This window comes from Schistocerca gregaria, chromosome 1, assembly GCF_023897955.1.
Source record: "Schistocerca gregaria isolate iqSchGreg1 chromosome 1, iqSchGreg1.2, whole genome shotgun sequence".
In the NCBI taxonomy this organism is placed as follows: Eukaryota; Metazoa; Arthropoda; class Insecta; order Orthoptera; family Acrididae; genus Schistocerca; species Schistocerca gregaria.
In genome coordinates, this window is record NC_064920.1 from 384348631 (window position 1) to 384367391 (window position 18761).

Consider the following 18761-nt stretch of genomic DNA (forward strand, 5'->3'; position numbering starts at 1 on the left):
CTTACACATGACCGGTTTTGTGAGAGATCCTTCGATAGTATTCTGCTACAGTGGTTGCTGAAGGCTTCATGCATTGCCCTCTTGATAGCCAAACATATTTCATTCATTCAGCATCTTCGTATCTATAGCCCTAAGCTTTGTACTCCACCTACTATGCAGTAGTGTCTGTTTCTTAGAAGACACTTCACAGTTATAGTATACCACGGATTGTTCCTCCCATCATGAATTGTTCGAATAAGTACATACCTGCCACATGCATGGTCAATTTGTGATGATGCCATCTGCTTGACATGACAAATGGCTGCACTATTTTATTTTGTAGGGAACTTTGACAGTTATTCCCAACTATTACTCAAATTTTGTCTTCGCGTGTTTCTTTTTCCCCTGAATATGTAAAATCTCTGTTCACCATGGTGTAAACAAGCAATCAAAAATGGTTTGCCTTGAAACCACATAATCTGAAGGAAATGGAATAAGATGTCTCCTCACACAAAAAAATCATCTGAACACTATATTCCAGAAACTTTCTTTTATTAAAAATATAGTTTATTAATATCAAAGTGAAATATTAAAATTTCTTTCAATTGCTATCTTTAAAAAAAAAAATCTGAAAATGAGGTAGGAAACAATCCAATAATTACACTTCATTCATTATCGTAAACAAATAACAGTGTACTACATTGAAAGGAAATTTACAAAGGCATAAATACACTTGAACCAATTTTAAATAACAATTTTAAAAAAATTAAGTAATAGATAAATACAGCTTAAATAAATTTAAAGAAGCATAAATGTGCTCAGAACAATGTTAAAATTGCAAGGAGACAAAAATCAGCAAATCTTCCTAATGTACCACATATATCTGAAAACTCTATAATAATACACAAGTGGAATTTTACAATTTTTAACAATGCACTTTTACATGAGCTGGATATAACAGTTTTTATCCTGACCTCCACATGTATTTTGGTTCCTCTGGCAAATTCTGCCTATTCTCTTAAATGTAAAATGAAAGTCATTACGTTGTACGCAGTAAGTGTAGGTCACGCAAACAGACTATGTTTGCTCACTTTTTTTGCTACTGGTTGTGATCCTTTTGACCTGCAGATACGTTCAAAAAGAAAGTTTAATTAGTAATTATAGTTGTTTATGGAGGAAAAATCAGGTGAAGAACAAGAAATCAACTAAGTCAAATCAATGGAAAAACCATGATGAGATGTAACTGTATATAATATCCATCATTCCTCACCAATTACAAGAAGTGATTCACAGAGTAGTAAGAGGTACACAGAAAAGATTAGAATACGACATAGCTTTAGTAGAAGCCATTTATGGACTTAATTTTCCCAAGCAACAATGTTAAGTCACTGGGCCACAATAGTTTGTGACTGGTTTGAAGAACACTCAAAACAACTTGAGCCACCCAGATTGCCTGACAGGAATCCCATCAAACATTTAAGGGACATAATTGGGAGGTCAGTTCATTCACAAAACTGGCAATACTTTTGAAACTATGTTCAGCTATAGATGCAGCATGGTTCAATTCCAATCACTTGTTGAGGCAATGCCATGAGTTGCTGCACTACTCTGGGCAACAGGAGGACTGACACAATATTAGGAGGTATCTCATACTTTTGGTTGTACCACGTCAGATGGGCGAAATTGGTTTTTAATTGACCTGAGGTCAAAACAGCATAAAAAGCAAAATGACATCGATTTTTAACTGTCCCAGAGCCAAAAACTGCATAAAAAGCAAACTGATTTTTAATAACTCTGAGGCCAACAACCTCTTAAAATGCAAAATGATACTGGTTTCTAATTGTTGTGAATGTTCAGTATGCTGTCCACTATTTTCTGCCACAAGTTGAAATCGAGAAACAGCATGTTCCACAACCTATCGAAGTGTCTCGGGAGTCACATTTGAGATCATTATAGCATCTTTCTACAACTTTTTCAAAGTGGAAATTGAATTATGGACACCTAGTATATACTGAGGTGACAAAAATCATAGGATAGCACCAAACATTGTGTCAGACCTCCTTTTGCCCAGCGCAGTGCATTGACTCCCTGCAGAATAGAGTACTATGCTGCCTCAACAGCCAACCTGTATTGTGCAATGTGTGCCTTTGGTTCAGCTATGTTTGTAATTGAAGCACTGAACACATCTTTCTGATAACTCCACAGCCAGAAGTCACATGAATTAAGATCTAATGATCCGTGTGGCCTGGTTGTACGTACATGATAGCTAATAATTCTAGCCTTTCCAAAAAGCATCTGCAGCAGCCACTTTACTGGCTGTGCAGTGTGCAGAGGAGTGCCATCTTGCATAAAGATGATTCTACCCACACATCCACAATGTTGAAGGATTGGAATGAGGTTGATGCAGAAGACTCTCATAGTGTTTACCAGTGATCACACAGGCCTCGTAGGACTCATCTCCTCAATAAAATATGGCCCTACAATAAATGATGCCATCAGCTAGCACCACACAGTCACCTTTGCAGAATGAAGTGGTACCAGTTGAAGTGCATATAGATTTTCCATTGACCATATTCTGCAATTCTGTATATTCACATGTCCTTGGAGATGGAAATGGGCTTCATTTGTTAACAGAATATTCCATGGCTGTTCATTGTCCACTTGCAATCGAGCAATATATTCGACGGTGGACATTTGACTTGCTGACAGGTCAGCAGGAAGCAACTCCTGAACATCTGTGATTTTGTATAAAAAGCAATGCAGGACACTTCATAGGATTTTACACACCGTGCCTGCAAGCATGTTCAGCATTTGGGTGATTTCCCATGCACTGCATGTTTGCAAATTACCACTTGACCTATTCTGTAATGCTGTGGCTACATCTTTGATAGATGTCAGATCAACTGCTTTCCTCTCTCTGCCACATAGCACTTCAAAAGAACCTGTCACTTCAAATTTTGTAATCATTTTCTCCAGATCTTTAGCAGACATCGGACATATGCCTTTTTTTCATACTCTTGTGTATCTGGACCTTCTGCAGGGTTACTGGAGCACAGTCACTGTTCTTAGAGCTTTATCAGCAACACATGATCCTTGATGGAGACAGTCATGTTGGGCATCTCGGATGCAAACTGAGGAACATTTGTGTGCCACATGACTGATTGATAGTGTGGATATTCTGATGCTTACAGTGCCATCTATTGTCAGATTTTTGTTAATTTTTTTTTTTTTTTGTCCCATTAAGTTTTCCCCTGGGTCAGTAATATGCTGTTTTAACACCAGTCTGAATAGTGGTTCTCTTTCTACAGCATTTTCAAACTGCAATTCAATTATGTGCACCCTGTAGAATACACCATGTCATTTTAAGTGGGACAAAACTGATGGATGTAAAAATCATTTCAAGAGTACCCCAATGGACAGTTATAAGTCCATTACTGTTAACAAAATATATAAATAATCTAGAATATAATAACTGAAGCTCTATGAAGCCATTTGTGGACAAGGCTGTTATCCTACAGAAAAAATATAATGCTAGAACATTGGAATGAAAGACACGGAAACATGCATGTGATAAATAGCTGGAATACGACTGGCAGTTGATCTTGAGTGTAAATATATTGAAGCTATGACACACAGATAAGTGGAGAGATCCATTACTGTTTGAATGCACTACTGTCAGTAACTCCATGAAAGCTGTAAAAATTATTGAATACTGAGAGTAACTGCTGGGAGCAAACTAAAGTAGAATGAAAAGAACAAAACTAGTTGTACAAAAGTAGATGCCAAGCTGAAAGTTGTTAAAAGAATTTTACGAAAATTTAATTCATCCATGAGAGAAGTGGTTTCCAAAATACTCACTGAGTACTGCTTGTCAATATGAGACTCTTACCAGGTAGGATTTCCAGAACAGAGAGAGAGAGAAGATCTGGTGAAGAATGGCATGTTTTGTAACAGATTCATTTAGTAAATAAGAGAGTGTTTTGGAAATGCTCCTCAAACTCATGTGCCTCATGTAAAAGCCTATTCTCATAACCTTACTTGAAAAATTAGGGAAAGTGTATTATATACAGAGGCAAGGCACTCTAATATAGCCCTACAAAATTTCATTTAAGAATCAGTTACTCCATTCCATATACAAGTTAAAAAGTTTAGTAAAACATTAAACTGTATTACGAACAGAAATGACTCCATATTCAGGGCATCCACAGCTGTGGCAGTACCTTTTATAGCAAGAACTCCACAAACAGCTGTATCTTGAACCAGTTTTTATTAAGATATTACTACAAGAAATAAACAAAGGCAGTGATTGGGCCCCTACACATCAAAATAGTACCAATCATATGCATCTACTTGTAATAAAAGATGTGTTTAGAAATATTAAAACATGATAAATAACACCTGACGATGTGGCTATAAACCACGGAACTGACTTATGCCTTAATAAAAATTGGTTGAAGATATGGCTGTTTGCAAAGTTCTTGCTATAAAATATATTATGAATGTCTCAAATGTACCAACCAGAACTCCACATAAGCAGCTATGGCCATGAACTTTCAAGGAGATCAACTTGTGTAGCACAGGCTTCAAAATGATTATCACTGCAAAAGTTAACAATATCATTGTTTTTATGCTTGTATTCTTTTCTAATATAAGTGGCAACTGCACCTTTCTCCATACCTGTCCTACAATAATTGGATGCTAAGCTATACCCATTCCCATTCAGCATTTCTATTTCAGAGCTCAAATGATACTCAGTACATACTGTATTCACATGGTTTGTAAACTGCAGTTCAACTAAAGAAATAACAAATTCATTAATTTTACTTTTAACCTGTAATGTTCCAACAAAATACATTTAATTTAACCTATCTTTCATCTTTACAGTTTATTGTTGGTGTTGTGGTCTTCAATCTGGAAACAGGTTTTGTGTAACTCTACATGCTGGTCTATCCTGTGCAAACCTCTTCATCTCCTGCATAACTTCTGAACCTACATCCATTTGAACCTGCTCACTGTATTCATGCATTGGTATCCCTCTACAATTTTTACCATCCACACTTCTTTCCATTAGCAATTTGACAATTCCTCAATATCTCAGGATGCCAAATGAAACAACAAGTTTACTGTTACTGGTTACTGTTTATTTACATCAACAATGTGTTTTGAAGGTTTAAACCTCCATTATAAAGTGGATTTACACAGTTAGTATGACATTTGTATTGTGTTATGATTTTAACATGACACATGCATATGTCATAACAACACATGTAAATCCACCTATGTTGGAAGTTTAAACCTTTGAAATACATCATGGATATAAATAAACAGTGACTGGTAACCGTAAACTTGATTCATTCGATATCAATAACAGTCAGGGTAAAGCTTCACGTGAAATGTTTGCATCACAGGATGTGTCATAAACTTATCTTCTCTTAGTCAAGTTGAGCCATAAATTTCCTTTTCCCTCAATCCGATTCGGCAACTCCTCATTTGTTATTCGATCTTCCCATCATTCTTTTATAGCACCACATCTCAAAGGCTTCTTTTCTCTTCTCATTTGAACTGATTATTACCCACATTTCACTTCCACACAACGCTACACTCCAGACAGATCAGATATTTTCAAAAAATACTTTCTAGCACTTAAATTGATATTAAATGTTAACAAATTACACTTTTTCAGAAATGCTTTTCCTGCTATTGCCAATGTTCACTTTAGATTGTTTCTACTGCAGCATCATCATTGTTTTACTGCCCAAATAGCAAAACTCATCTATTACTTTTAGTTTCTTATTATTTCTTAAGATAATTCCCTCAGTATCACATGATTTAATTCGATTGCACTCTATAACTCATGTTTTAGTTTTGTTGATATTCATCACCTAATATATTTTCAAGACACTATCCATTCTGTTCAACTGTTCTTCCAAATCCTTACCACCTCTGTCATCGGCACACCTTAAATTTTTATTTCTCCATGAACTTTAATTCCCTTTCTAAATTTCTTTTTAGTTTCCTATATTGCCTGCTCAGTGTACAGACTGAATAACATCAGAGATAGGCTACAATTGTGTCTCACTCCTTGCTCAACTACAGCTTCCTTTTCATGTCCATCAACTCTTGTAACTGCAGGATGATTTCTGTATAACTTGTAAGTAACTTTTTGTTCCATGTATTTTATATATGCTGCCTTCAAAATTTTAGACTGCAGTCCAATCAAAAATGTCAAAAGCTTTCTCTATATCTACGAATTATATAAATACATGTTTCCCTTCCTTCAGTCAGTCTTCTATGGAAAGATGTAGGGTAGCTATTGCCTCACACATTCCTACATTTCTCTGGAACCCAGACTGATCTTCACCTATGTTGGCAGTTTGACGGTTTGTCAATTCTCCTTTACTGTATTAATATTTTGCAGTTGTGACTTATTAGAGTGACAGTTTGGTAGCATTCACACCTGCCAGCACAAGCCTTCCTCAAAATTGGGATTACTACATTCTTCTTGAAGTACGAGACTATTTCTCGTCTCTCAAATCTTGCTCACCAGGTGGAACAGCTTTGTCATGCTGGCTCTCCCATGGATATCAGTAATTCTGAGGGGATGCCACTTGCTCCAGGGGCCTTGTTTTCACATTTCAGTGCCACGTCGAATTATTCTTGGAGTGTCATATCTCCCAACTGGTCTTCACCTGTATCCTCTGCTCTTTCTATACTATAGTCCTCAGAGTTTGTTTCCCTTGTACTTGCCCTCTATATATTCCCTCAGCTTTCAGTTTTCCTTTTTTACTCAGTACTAGCTTGCCATCTGAATATTTGATATACATACATCATCATCTTTTATCTCTAATTTTCGTATACATGGCATCTATCTTTTCACTATTAGTGCTTGCATTTTTGCTCTAGTCATTTTGTACTTTCTGCCAATCTCAGTTTTTTGACGTCTGTATTCCCTTTCCCCTGCTTCATCTGCTGCATTTTTATATTTTTACTTTTGTCAATTAAATTCAATGCCTCCTGTATTATCCAAAGATTTATACTATGCCTTGTCTTTTAATCTATTTGTTCCTCTGTTGCCCTCTCTAATTCATCTTCTATTGTATTCCCTTCCATCATTCAACATGGCCTGATGCCTCCTCTGAAACTCTCAACAATGTGTGGTTCATCTAATTAATCAGGGCCCCATCTCTTTACTTTCCTAAATTTTTCTAATTTCTTCAGTTTCAGTCTATGGTAATTTCCAAGAGTGACTGCCTGTCAAACATGTGGAGTCCTAAAATATATATCGAACATGTGCTTCAACATCAACTACACGACTCTAGTGGCATGAGTTATAGGTAATGTTTACGGTGTTCACTAGAGCAATGACATAAGACGAATGTTTACAAGTTACAATTAATTACAAATGAAAGTAATAACTTTACTTTCTTTAATTGTCAGCTATGTCTTCTTCATGCACTATTCCTTATGTTGTATGAGCTGCCAGCACCAATCCTTTTTGCCCATACTTCAGGTACACTCCTGCTAATTCAGTTGGAAATGTTGGAAGAATATCAGGAGGATCAATTTTTCCATGAAACGTCAAGTTGTGAAAATATAGGTATTAGAAGAGGAACAACTTTCCACACTACATAACCAAGGAATTAAATTTTGCCACATAAGGCTAACGGTACTTGAAACTGCAACACTGTCACTGTTGTTATTCACAACTGAAAACAATAGACTATGTTTCTTTGGAAATGCACTAAACATTCACCATAATTCATGCCACCAGAGTTGTGGGGTTGGCATTGAGCCACATATTCGATATTTATCATTACGGGCCAGTGCATTCGATAGGCAACCATTCTTGGAAATTACCCAATCTACAGTTCATAGCCCATAAATTACAGCCTCAATCCACACCAGCCCATAGAAGTGCCTTACAGCTTAAAATCTGGTTTTGAAATCTCTGTTTTACCATTATATAATTAGTCTGTAACATTCCAGTGTTCTCGGGTTTCTTCCACATATAAAGCCTACTTGCGTGATTCTTAAACCAAGTGTTAGCAATGCTTAAATTATACTCTGTGTAATTTCTACCTGGTGGTTTCCTCTTTTATTCCTTGCCCCCTAGCCCTGTTCTTCTACTATTTTTCCTTCTCCTCCTTTTCCTGCAACCAAGTTCAAGTCACCCATCACAATTAAATTTCACCCCTATAAATATCTGAATAATTTCCTTTATCTCAGCCCACATTCTTTAAATATCTTCATCATGTGCAGAGAAAGTTGCCATTAAACTTGTACTACTGTGGAAGATGTTGGCTTTGCGTTATTGCAACTATAATATACACACATAGCTTAGTTGCATTACTATTTTCTTACTCATTATTAGACCTACTTCTGAATTACCCTTATTTAATTTTGTGTTGACAACTCTGTACTGACCTGACTAGAAGTCCTCTTCTTCCTGCCACCACACTTTACTAATTCCACTATATCTCACTGCAACCTATTCATTTCCCTTTTTAAATTCTCTAACATACCTAACTGGTTAAGGGCTCTAGCATTCCACACTCCAACCCATGGAGTACACGTTTGACTTTCCTGATGACCACATCCTCCTGAATAGTCCCCACCCAGAGATCCAAATGGGGCTATTTTACCTCTGAAATATTTTACCCCAAGAGGGTACCATCATCATTAAGCCACATGGTAGAACTATGTTTTTCACTTATTCACAGTACCAGCACAGAAAAGTAGAATGGCGAATGTTACAAGGGCAGATCAGTCAATCATCCAGGCTGCTGCTCCTCTAACTTCTGAAAAGACTGCTAACTCTCTTCAGGAATCAAAGGTTAGTCTGGTCTGTCCACAGATACTCCTCCAATGTGGTTGCACCTATGGCACGTTATTTGTATTGTTGAGGAACACAAGCTGCCCTACTGTGGCAAGGTCTGTGGTTCATGGAGGCTTCACAATTTACAGGATCAAAATTAATTTATCCTAAAGAATTGTCTCCATTCATAACTGTAACTGCACAGCTGTTTCTACAACATGTTTATTTTATAGCCGAATCAAAATATTGGTGAATTTCCTGCCTCTGTTCATCCACATATAACTTACAAGGGAACCCACCATAGGTTGCTCTCTGATACAGTCAAAGCTTGGCATGGAGACAGAAGGGTAAAAATAAAGAGACACCTACTTCAGCTTAGGTGCCAACGCTCAATAGTTTTTGAGAAAATGACTGTCAAAGAGTCCACTTGGATTTGTGAAACCAGGTAAGTTGGTAGTGCAGTGGCTAAGAGCACCATGGTTTATATGCAGACAAGAAAAAAACTCTGGATTTTCCTGTTAAAAACACAATTTCTCCTGTACAAAAATACACTATACCCTGGGTGAAAGCATTTTTTTCATGTTAAATGACAATATACTTTCCCTCGGAGCTGTAAAACTCATCAATCCTCTGAATAGTTATGGTTTTATAGACTGGCACAGAGCTTCCCTGCAAATTAGAAAACAAACCCAGCAAAAAACAACATGTTTTGGAAAGACCTTTGAAGTGCAGCAACATGCACATTTTTGTATTAAAAAAGTACAAATACATATTCCACAAAACATAGCATGATAGCTTCTGAAGCACTGAAATCAAGATTGCGCTGCACAATGCACTTTTCTCAACCAACCAGTCATAGCTCATATCACATGATCTCACCAGCCAATGAAAGCAAATATTCAGAGCATAGGAGATGTGATGTAGTCAGGCAATAACAACATCACTGTTAAGTAGCATGAACACACAAACAGGGATAAAGTTAAGGGTTTAAATTAATATACATACAGTATAGTTACAAGAAAAGCTAAGATTTCACATACAACATTGGTCATCAAAAATGTTTTGCTGTTCCCCCTCCCCAGGGTGTGGTTAGGTAGGATCCTATGAGCACAGCTTACATTGCAGCTGCTGAACATTTCTGACAAGCACGATTATAAATTTCACTGCTATGCACAGAACACATCATGGGTTACATGGTTGTATACATGTTCCATCAAGCACTTCAACTCTTCCATAGAACAGCCAGTTACAGGTGATACTGCTCAAGAACTCACCTCATTCTTTTTTCGAAGGATGACTATACTTTTTGCCATTTGTAATCCACAAAAGAACTACAATAAATATGAAAGACTAACCTTGAAGCTTGGTCATTTTTAGCATGTGTTACCTTTTAAGATAGATCAATCACAAATGTGGCAGTAAAATTTTACATAATAGCTTAAATTGTTGGTCTTCTGGGCCAAAAATTTTTCTAAGTGGCTGGCTCTCAAAGTGTTAATTTTTGAATGAGAGTCAAATTCTCTATGATTTAACAAATTAAGTGCACGTTCTCAAACATAACAAAATTCATCTAGCGTAAAAGGAAATTTGCTTTGAAAGTAATGCTTCTCAAACCACCATTTGCGATATTTTCCTGCAACCTGTTAAAAATGTAAACGGCTGTGATATCACACTCACTGAAAGCAGTTTGTTGCTATGTAGTACTGCAATATGTCTGCGTGTGTGTGTGTGTGTGTGTGTGTGTGTGTGTGTGTGTGTGTGTGTGTATATATATACCTATCCTTTTTTCTCCGTAAGGTAAGTCTTTCCGCTCCCGGGATTAGAATGACTCCTCACCCTCTCCCTTAAAACCCACATCCTTTCATCTTTCCTTCTCATTCCCTCTTTCCTGATGAAGCAACAGCCGGTTGCGGTTCAGAATAAATGGCAAATGATATAATTTAAATAGTGCACTATTTTTTTATAGTCCTCAACTTCTTTCTCCAATCACAAACATTCCAAATTGGTTTTAAGCTTATACATTTCAGAATTTTCTTCCCAGCGCAGTTTCCTGGTTGCTGCATTTCACTTGTACCTCGTGAAAGAAATAATATAAAAATAAAAGGGAAATATGTGAAGGACTGTTTGTGCAGTGTCAGTAAGGAAATATATAGCATTTACTTACTTAATACGTCTCACTATTTCTTCTGGCAAATTGTATTTATTAATATTTGGCACAATCTTCTTCAGGTACCGTTCCCTCAGCGAATGCCATGTATGACGATTTCCCATTGGCTAAAATAATTTGAAAAAAGTTGTTAGTAGATTTGATGCAACAACAGAATTTATGTTTATAAATACTTTGTGTATAAAGTATTCCATAAACTATCAGACATTAGTAAATACAGAAAAAAAAGTAAGCAAAGAATGTGAATTTTATGACTTGTAAGGTTGCCCATACTGCGAAGGAGTGGGAGCCCTAGATCTGACATGTTTATAACATTTTGGAAGACGAATGGCAACTTGCAAGCAGCCATAAAAATGTTCCAGCTCTGATCCTGTGTAATACTGACTTTTAAATAATTTTCTTGGGAAAAAAACTGACTAAATTATACATTTTCCTTTCTCTGTGAGCTTGGAGGGTGAGGGGTGGAAATGGCTCCCAGTTGTTTGAGAAGAGCTCAGACAAATAGTGTATCTGCCAGCCTCTGCAATCAAACAAAATTCTAGTGTTGAAGCAATCAGAGGGTAGTTACTGGATGCTGTGTTTCATTTTTTATGTTCTATTTCAATTATATGCAGCAATATTGGCTAATGACCAGTTCTGTAAGAGTACTGAAATCTGAATTGTAAACTCAAATAAGTGTGATTGAAACAATGTACAATACAAATGTGTTATTTTTAGAAGCTATACAAGGAGCAAAGGCAAAACCTGTCACAGTCAGTTCTATGTCCTGTTTTAGGCTCAAAACCTGTGTCAGTTTTTGCCAGTTTGATACAGTAAATAAATTTTTAAGGTATTTTGACTACACCATTCATTTCATTAACTCAACATAGACAGCCTGGCATACGTTAAGTGGACACAGATATTATTTCAGGTGGAGGGAACACAATTAAGCTGAGTTGCAAACCTCAATTGAGGTCATTGGTTATCAACAAGTAGTTCAATTGTAGCCACTAAAGCTGGTTATGCTGTAACACGACTCACTTAAAAAAGTCATATAAACAATATTTTCTGCAGCTCAAGTCCACAATACATTTATGTTATGGTACAGCAAAAATAAACATAAAGAAAAAATTGATATCAAGATTGCTGAGCATCAAGCTGAAAAATTGACACCTTGCCTTCATGCACTTGGCTTCTCACCATTAAAAGGTGAATAATTGTAGGCATAATCATGACATGACGCACATCTGAAAAGTAAAAAAAAAAAATTCTGTGTGTCTAAGTGTGGCACATTAAATACTTTAATCTGTAAATAAATCATCCAGTATGCACCCTTTGACACAAGCAAAATACAAGAGATTCATAAAAGCAATTGAACTGTTGAAACAAGACACAGCTTATGATCACCAATAAAGGTATTTCACTAATGTAAAAGTTATCAGTGTTACTAGCCATTGATAAAACAGAAGGAGTACATCATATGTGATGGTAGTGAATAATAAGAATCCAGGCATCAAAAGAGGTTTTGAACTAGTTGCAAATTGTAAGTGACTAGACTGAGACAGTTAAAACAAACAAATGTGTTCCATTTATGTGAAAAGAGAAAGATAGAGAAAATTGCTACATGTAACTGAAAGCAATGCTGGAGGGACTAAGTCAGAGACTCAGCACCTATTTCCATAACCAAGAAAGCAATTTACAATGTGGTTCCGTTCCAAGAAATAAGACCGAGACAACATATTATTAAATGTCAAGACATGTGCCAGATATTTCTCCATCTAATTTGTAATCTTTGTACTGAAGTCTGGGCTTCACAGCATAACTTTCAAAAAAGTCACACTGAATTTTAAAAAATAATATCATTGTAAAGAGCTAAAAATCATGAAACCAGCATTTCAACTGATAATTACTACTATGTCAATAAAATAGAAAGAAACTTCCACATGGGAAAAATATATTAAAAACAAAGATTCCAAGACTTACCAAGCGGGAAAGCGCCGGCAGACAGGCACATGAACAAAACACACAAACACACACACAGCATTACTAGCTTTCGCAACCGATGGTTGCTTCTTCAGGAAGGAGAGGGAAAGACGAAAGGATGTGGGTTTTAAGGGAGAGGGTAAGGATTCATTCCAATCCCGGGAGCGGAAAGACTTCCCTTAGGGGAAAAAAAGTACAGGTGTACACTCGCACACACACACACACACACACACACACACACACACACACACACACATATCCATCCACACATACACAGACACAAGCAGACATATTTAAAGGCAATGACTCTTTGCCTTTAAATATGTCTGCTTGTGTCTGTGTATGTGCGGATGGATGTGTGTGTGTGTGTGTGTGTGTGTGTGTGTGTGTGTGTGTGTGCGTGTGTGTGCGAGTGTACACCTGTCCTTTTTTTCCCCTAAGGGAAGTCTTTCCGCTCCCGGGATTGGAATGACTCCTTACCCTCTCCCTTAAAACCCACATCCTTTCGTCTTTCCCTCTCCTTCCTGAAGAAGCAACCATCGGTTGCGAAAGCTAGTAATTCTGTGTGTGAGTTTATGTGTTTTGTTCATGTGCCTGTCTGCCGGCGCTTTCCCGCTTGGTAAGTCTTACTACTATGTCAGATACATTATGCACAAATAGTAATTGCACAGTTCCCAAAATGAAAATCAGTGATTTGCTCAAAAAATATGACCTTTATATGACAACTGAATACAGTCAAACATGGAATGAAACTTAGAACATAATGCAAATTTATAAGAAAAAGTTATATGAACATCAGTACCTCTGTTGCCGCCATATTCTTCCATACAACGTTGCCTCCAGTATTACTAAACCTGTTATGTTTCTGGAGGTATGCGAGTATGGCATATTCTTCTTCCATAGTAAATTCTTCCCTGAGAAAAGATACATCTAATAATGTATGACAGGATTTTCACAACATGAACTACGAAATGCGTATATCCTTAAGAAAATATCATGTTACTTCCTAGCATATGTTGAACCAAAGGAAACACTCAAGTTACTTGCATATATTCAAGCAATTTCAAGATTCTCATGTTATTTGATATTGTCGATTTTGTTGGTTTACCACATGTACATGGAATTTTGTATACACCACATGTCGACAGAGGAGGGCATTTATGCTTCACAGATTGGAGTACTTGACTTATTTTCTTTGTTGGTCTAAAGACCAGCCAGTTGACAGAGTAAGGTGTTGAAACAGAGAGCAGCAAAAACAATTTGAAGCTGAGCCTGATGCCTTTTGTTCACAGCTGTCACATCACTCTGGTACCTCAGGTTGCTGGTTAACAAGTCACTTGTGGAAGGTAGCTAAGGCTGGTAATTTAACTATAGGGACTTGTTTGCAGTTTGTGTTTTGTGCCTTTGTGTGGAATGTTATTTTGCACAAATATGCGAAGCTAGCAACAGAAATGCATTGGAAAAAGATACGGCCATTATGATTTTGCAAAGTGAATGTAATATTTTGCATTGATGGAGAACATGTAAACTGTTGCTGCAGAGACCCTACCAGGTGACATCATCACTATCTTTCATGCTTGACCATCAATCGCTTTCTTATTTTGATCCACGAATTTGGGTTTCTACTTACGAGATGTACTGGTATGAAATGAGCATTAAGATACAAATGTGTCAATAGGGAACATTTGTTGTGAGTGAGCATTTTTTTTTGTTTGGTTGGTATGACGTCTTTCAAAGATATTTAGTATACATCAAGTCATGGAACAATCATCATCATATGTTTTCATCCTGTTAACAATGTCGAATTTTGTACCAGAAAGTGATGATTTGCGGAAAGCATTAATTTTTTGTTTTCATTTGAAAAAAAGTGCTGCAGTCGCATCGAATGCTTGTCGAGGCATATGGTGATCATGCTCTATTAGAAGCAAAATGCAAAAGATCGTTTCAACAGTTCAGAAATAATGATTTTGATGTAAGAAATAAAGAATGTGGAAGACCACCAAAAAAGTTCGAAGACACTGAATTGCACGCAATGTTGGATGAAGATGATACTTTGAGTCAGAAGCAAATGGCAGCAAAGCTAAACGTTGCACAACAAACAATTTCTGACCGTTTGAAAGCTTTGGGAAAGATCCAAAAGTGTGGAAAATGGGTGTCACATGACTTGAATCAAAGACAGATGGAAAACAAAAACAATTTGTCAAATTTTGCTTTAAAGACATGAAAGAAAATCAATTTTGCATCAAATTGTTACTGGCGATGAAAACTGGATTTATTTTAAGAAGCATAAATGGGAAAAATCATGGGTTAATCCAGGACAACCATCAACATCGACTGCAAAACCAGATCGATTCGGCAAGAAGACAATGCTCTGTGTTTGGTGGGATCAGAAAGGTGTGGTGTATCATGAGCTTCTAAAACCCGGTGAAACTGTGAATACTAATCGCTACAGACAACAAATGATCAATTTGAACTATGCATTGATAAAAAAAAAAGGCATAATGGGCTAGAAGACATAGCAAAGTATTTTTTTTTTTTTAAACAATTCACCTGCACACAAAGCAAAACTGGTTCAGGATACAATCAAAACACTCGGCTGGGAGCTGCTACCCCACCCACCGTATTCACCACACTTGGCCCCTTCTGACTACCATTTGTTTTCATCAATGGGACATGTATTGGCTGAGGAACAGTTTGATTCCTACGAAGAAGTCGTAGTTTGCTTCAAAAGACGAACATTTCTATTGGTGTGGTGCCCGCAAATTGCCAGAAAGGTGGTCAAAATGTACAGAAAGCAATGGTCAGTACTTTGAATAAAATGTTTTCACTTTTCAATTCAAAATTAGTGTTTCATTTTCACACACACACACACACACACACACACACACACACACACACACACACACACACACAAAGCTCATTTCATACTGGTACACCTGGTAAACCATTTGACACTATTAATGGGATAGTACCTTAAACCACATTTACACTGGTTTCTATTCACTATTTTATTTTCAAGTCTGCAGTGTGATTCCAATCATATTCGTTGTTTGTGTCCCCAACTATACTAGCTATCAAACATTTCTTCAAATTTATTTCCATTCTCTGCTATGCTGAACTAGCAGCAAATGTTTCACACTGAGTATTTACACCAAAAGCTAAGGCTATGACAAGTGAAGATATGAATTAGTGATATGTTGTGATGCATTAATAATACTTAGTGATGTTAGCAGACAAAGAAAAAGATGTAGTTCTTGTTGGTGGACAAAAACATGCTATAGAAGACAGGGCAGCAATGACACATTCTGTGAGTTGAATTCTCAATTTCACTAGGATGTCGTTGTACAATTTTGATATCCTAAAGAATACGTTCGTGGTAATTGTTTCAAAGAAAGACACAAATTTCAGAAAAGCAATTCCTGTGAGGCATGGATTTGCTGTTACTCTTTGGTTTTTGGCAACATGATATTCCTTTGAAACTTTTGGATATTTATTCCACGTTTCAAAGCCAATCATATCTCAAATAGTTCCTTTGGTTTGTAAAGATTTGGTTGAATGATTGCAAGATTATATAAAGGTAGTGCAGTTATGTTAACAGCACTCAAAAATATATTTTATTGATCATAGATTCATATGTAGATTAAAATTACACCAAATCAGCATCATATTTGACAAACACAATCTCTTCCACTACAATGTCACTGGCAATCTGCAGCTGAAGATCCCCCTACCACATCCGCATTCACTGTTGAATCCTCTCCTGCATAAATTCATCTCTGCCGCAAAGAGAGTGACTTTGGCTGTAATTGGCCTTTCACAGGACTGCAAGCTTACATAAGGTGCACAATAAACTTTCCAATGGCACTGATGGAATTGTGCTCTTGTTGTTATACTGCAAAACATTCAACAACATTACAGTTGCTTCGTTTAATGGACTGCTTCTTCCATCTTCCTTTTCAGCTATTTTTGTCGAGGGGGAAAACTTGATGGTTCAACTGCACCTACAGATTCTGTCATATCCTCATCTGGTATCTCTTGTGGAACTTGAAGTCAAATTTACTTTTTTCAGATACCAGTGAATCAAGATGAATAGCATGCATAAGAAAATGTGTTCAGCCAGGTACTCCACTTATCCCACTGTGAAGGAGCAAATGAAGGGTAGAATATTGTCCTACAACAGGTTGTTGGTTGTGGGAGTGAATTTTACAATTACAAAACATAATTTATCATTGTGCTGCTTGTTAGTTTGACACCAATCACAACTTTTTATATGCTGATGTTTTCCGCAAAGTGAGGATTTCAGATGGTGGCACATTTAAAAATACCTCTGTAAGTGAACTACTTCATACAAAAACGTGAACCTGCCATGCATGAATGTTTGCCTGGAAGGACAAAGCAGCTACCACTTGTATTCCTGGTAGATGATGCTTTCCAATTACAAGAAAAATCATAAAGTCATGTCCAAAAATGCTCAACTGAGACTCAAAAAGAAGTATTTTAACTGACAATTGTCAAGGGCAAGGATGAAAGTAGAAAATATATTCGGTGGTACAGCCTCTTGGTTTTGTTGCTCCCCAAAAAAATCTTATTGCAACCTGAGAAAGCATAATCTATCACTATGACAGCAGTGTGTCTCCATAGTTTCTTAAGGAGAAATTCCAAGTCAAGGAGCTATTACAGCAAACAAGGAAGCTTAAATTCTCATTGTCTCTAAAAAGGTGAAAAGATCCCAGCAGCACGGAGAAGGGGGGCGGGAGGTAGAGGCAAGGTAGATTCAAAACTAAAAGCCAGAAACTGGATTGTAATCTTGCCTTTGAAGAGCACAAATATTTTGATCTTGTGTAGCATCTGACCTAACCAGAGAGTTCATGGCAGGCACTGTGTTACAGCTCTAAGAGGATGTTCTGTATGCTAAGCAACATCCTACTACAGACCCCCCCCCCCCCCCCCCCCCCCCACGTAATGTCTTGTCCATTGAGTTCCAGCTGTTCAATGATTCAGTAACACTACAGATTATACTTCCACTCAAATGAGTGTCCACTCTCTTTCCATAATCTGCTCTTATATTGTGTGGCTCTGACAGATTTAATCGCTATTTGTGTGCATTTTAGACATATTCTCCAATTTTTTGAGATGTAATGGCCAAAACATTTTTATTCAATAAGAATTTAACCGTTTTTCCTATTCTTATCTCCTTTCCTCTACATCTAAGGCACAAATAATTACTAATTCTGGATGGTAATGCCCCACAACAAAAAGCTGTCCTGATGGACAAAGCCTGCAACACTATTATTTTCTTAAAAGCATTAATTTTATCTTTCAGTTATCAAAATGTAACTGGGAAAGTGTTGTGCTTTTCAATAACAGAGTAACCTGTACACTGGTATAAAGAAATACACAAAAGGTTTTCAGACTTAATTTTTCAAGGAGACTGAAATAAACTGATGACATTAAGATTTTTACTATCACAAATAAAAGTTAATTATTGTTCCTGATGTCTCCTTCTGCCCAACAAGCATTTGTCATACAGTAGTGACAATACAGATGTAAAAAAACCTTACTATTAAGAGTCAACTCTTTTGTGTACAAGTAATAAAAAATAAACACACTTTTCAACTAATTGCCAAGGAGGATAGTAGTGAATAAATACAGAATTTCACTCACAGAACTAGGGTTTATAAGTTTGTTCCCTTATTTCACAAAGCATAAAAATGATGCTGGTAAATACTTAGATAATTGCCAGTACTATACTCCCTTTATTAAAATTATTGTTAGAACTATGGTTTTTTTTCATATTTGACCATTAGATGTGCTTAATTACATGATTATGAACAACTG

At 36.7% G+C, this 18761-nt stretch overlaps 1 protein-coding gene across 9 annotated transcripts in view; it reads right to left on the reverse strand.

Moving 5' to 3' along the window:
- Positions 1 to 514: 514 nt before the first annotated feature.
- The window catches only part of LOC126348631 (telomeric repeat-binding factor 2-interacting protein 1-like), a 183681-nt gene continuing 165434 nt past the window's right edge, over positions 515 to 18761 (reverse strand). For 6 of the 9 annotated variants that reach the window (XM_050002375.1, XM_050002374.1, XM_050002371.1 and 3 more), the window contains 3 exons: positions 13726 to 13837; positions 10959 to 11068; positions 515 to 1101 (listed from right to left, as the gene is read on the reverse strand). In XM_050002375.1, coding sequence (XP_049858332.1) covers positions 1044 to 1101; positions 10959 to 11068; positions 13726 to 13837 — 280 coding nt within the window. In that variant the 3' untranslated portion in view covers positions 515 to 1043. The remainder of the gene's footprint in view (positions 1102 to 10958; positions 11069 to 13725; positions 13838 to 18761) is intronic. The other 3 variants (XM_050002376.1, XM_050002377.1, XM_050002378.1) reach the window with 1 other exon arrangement.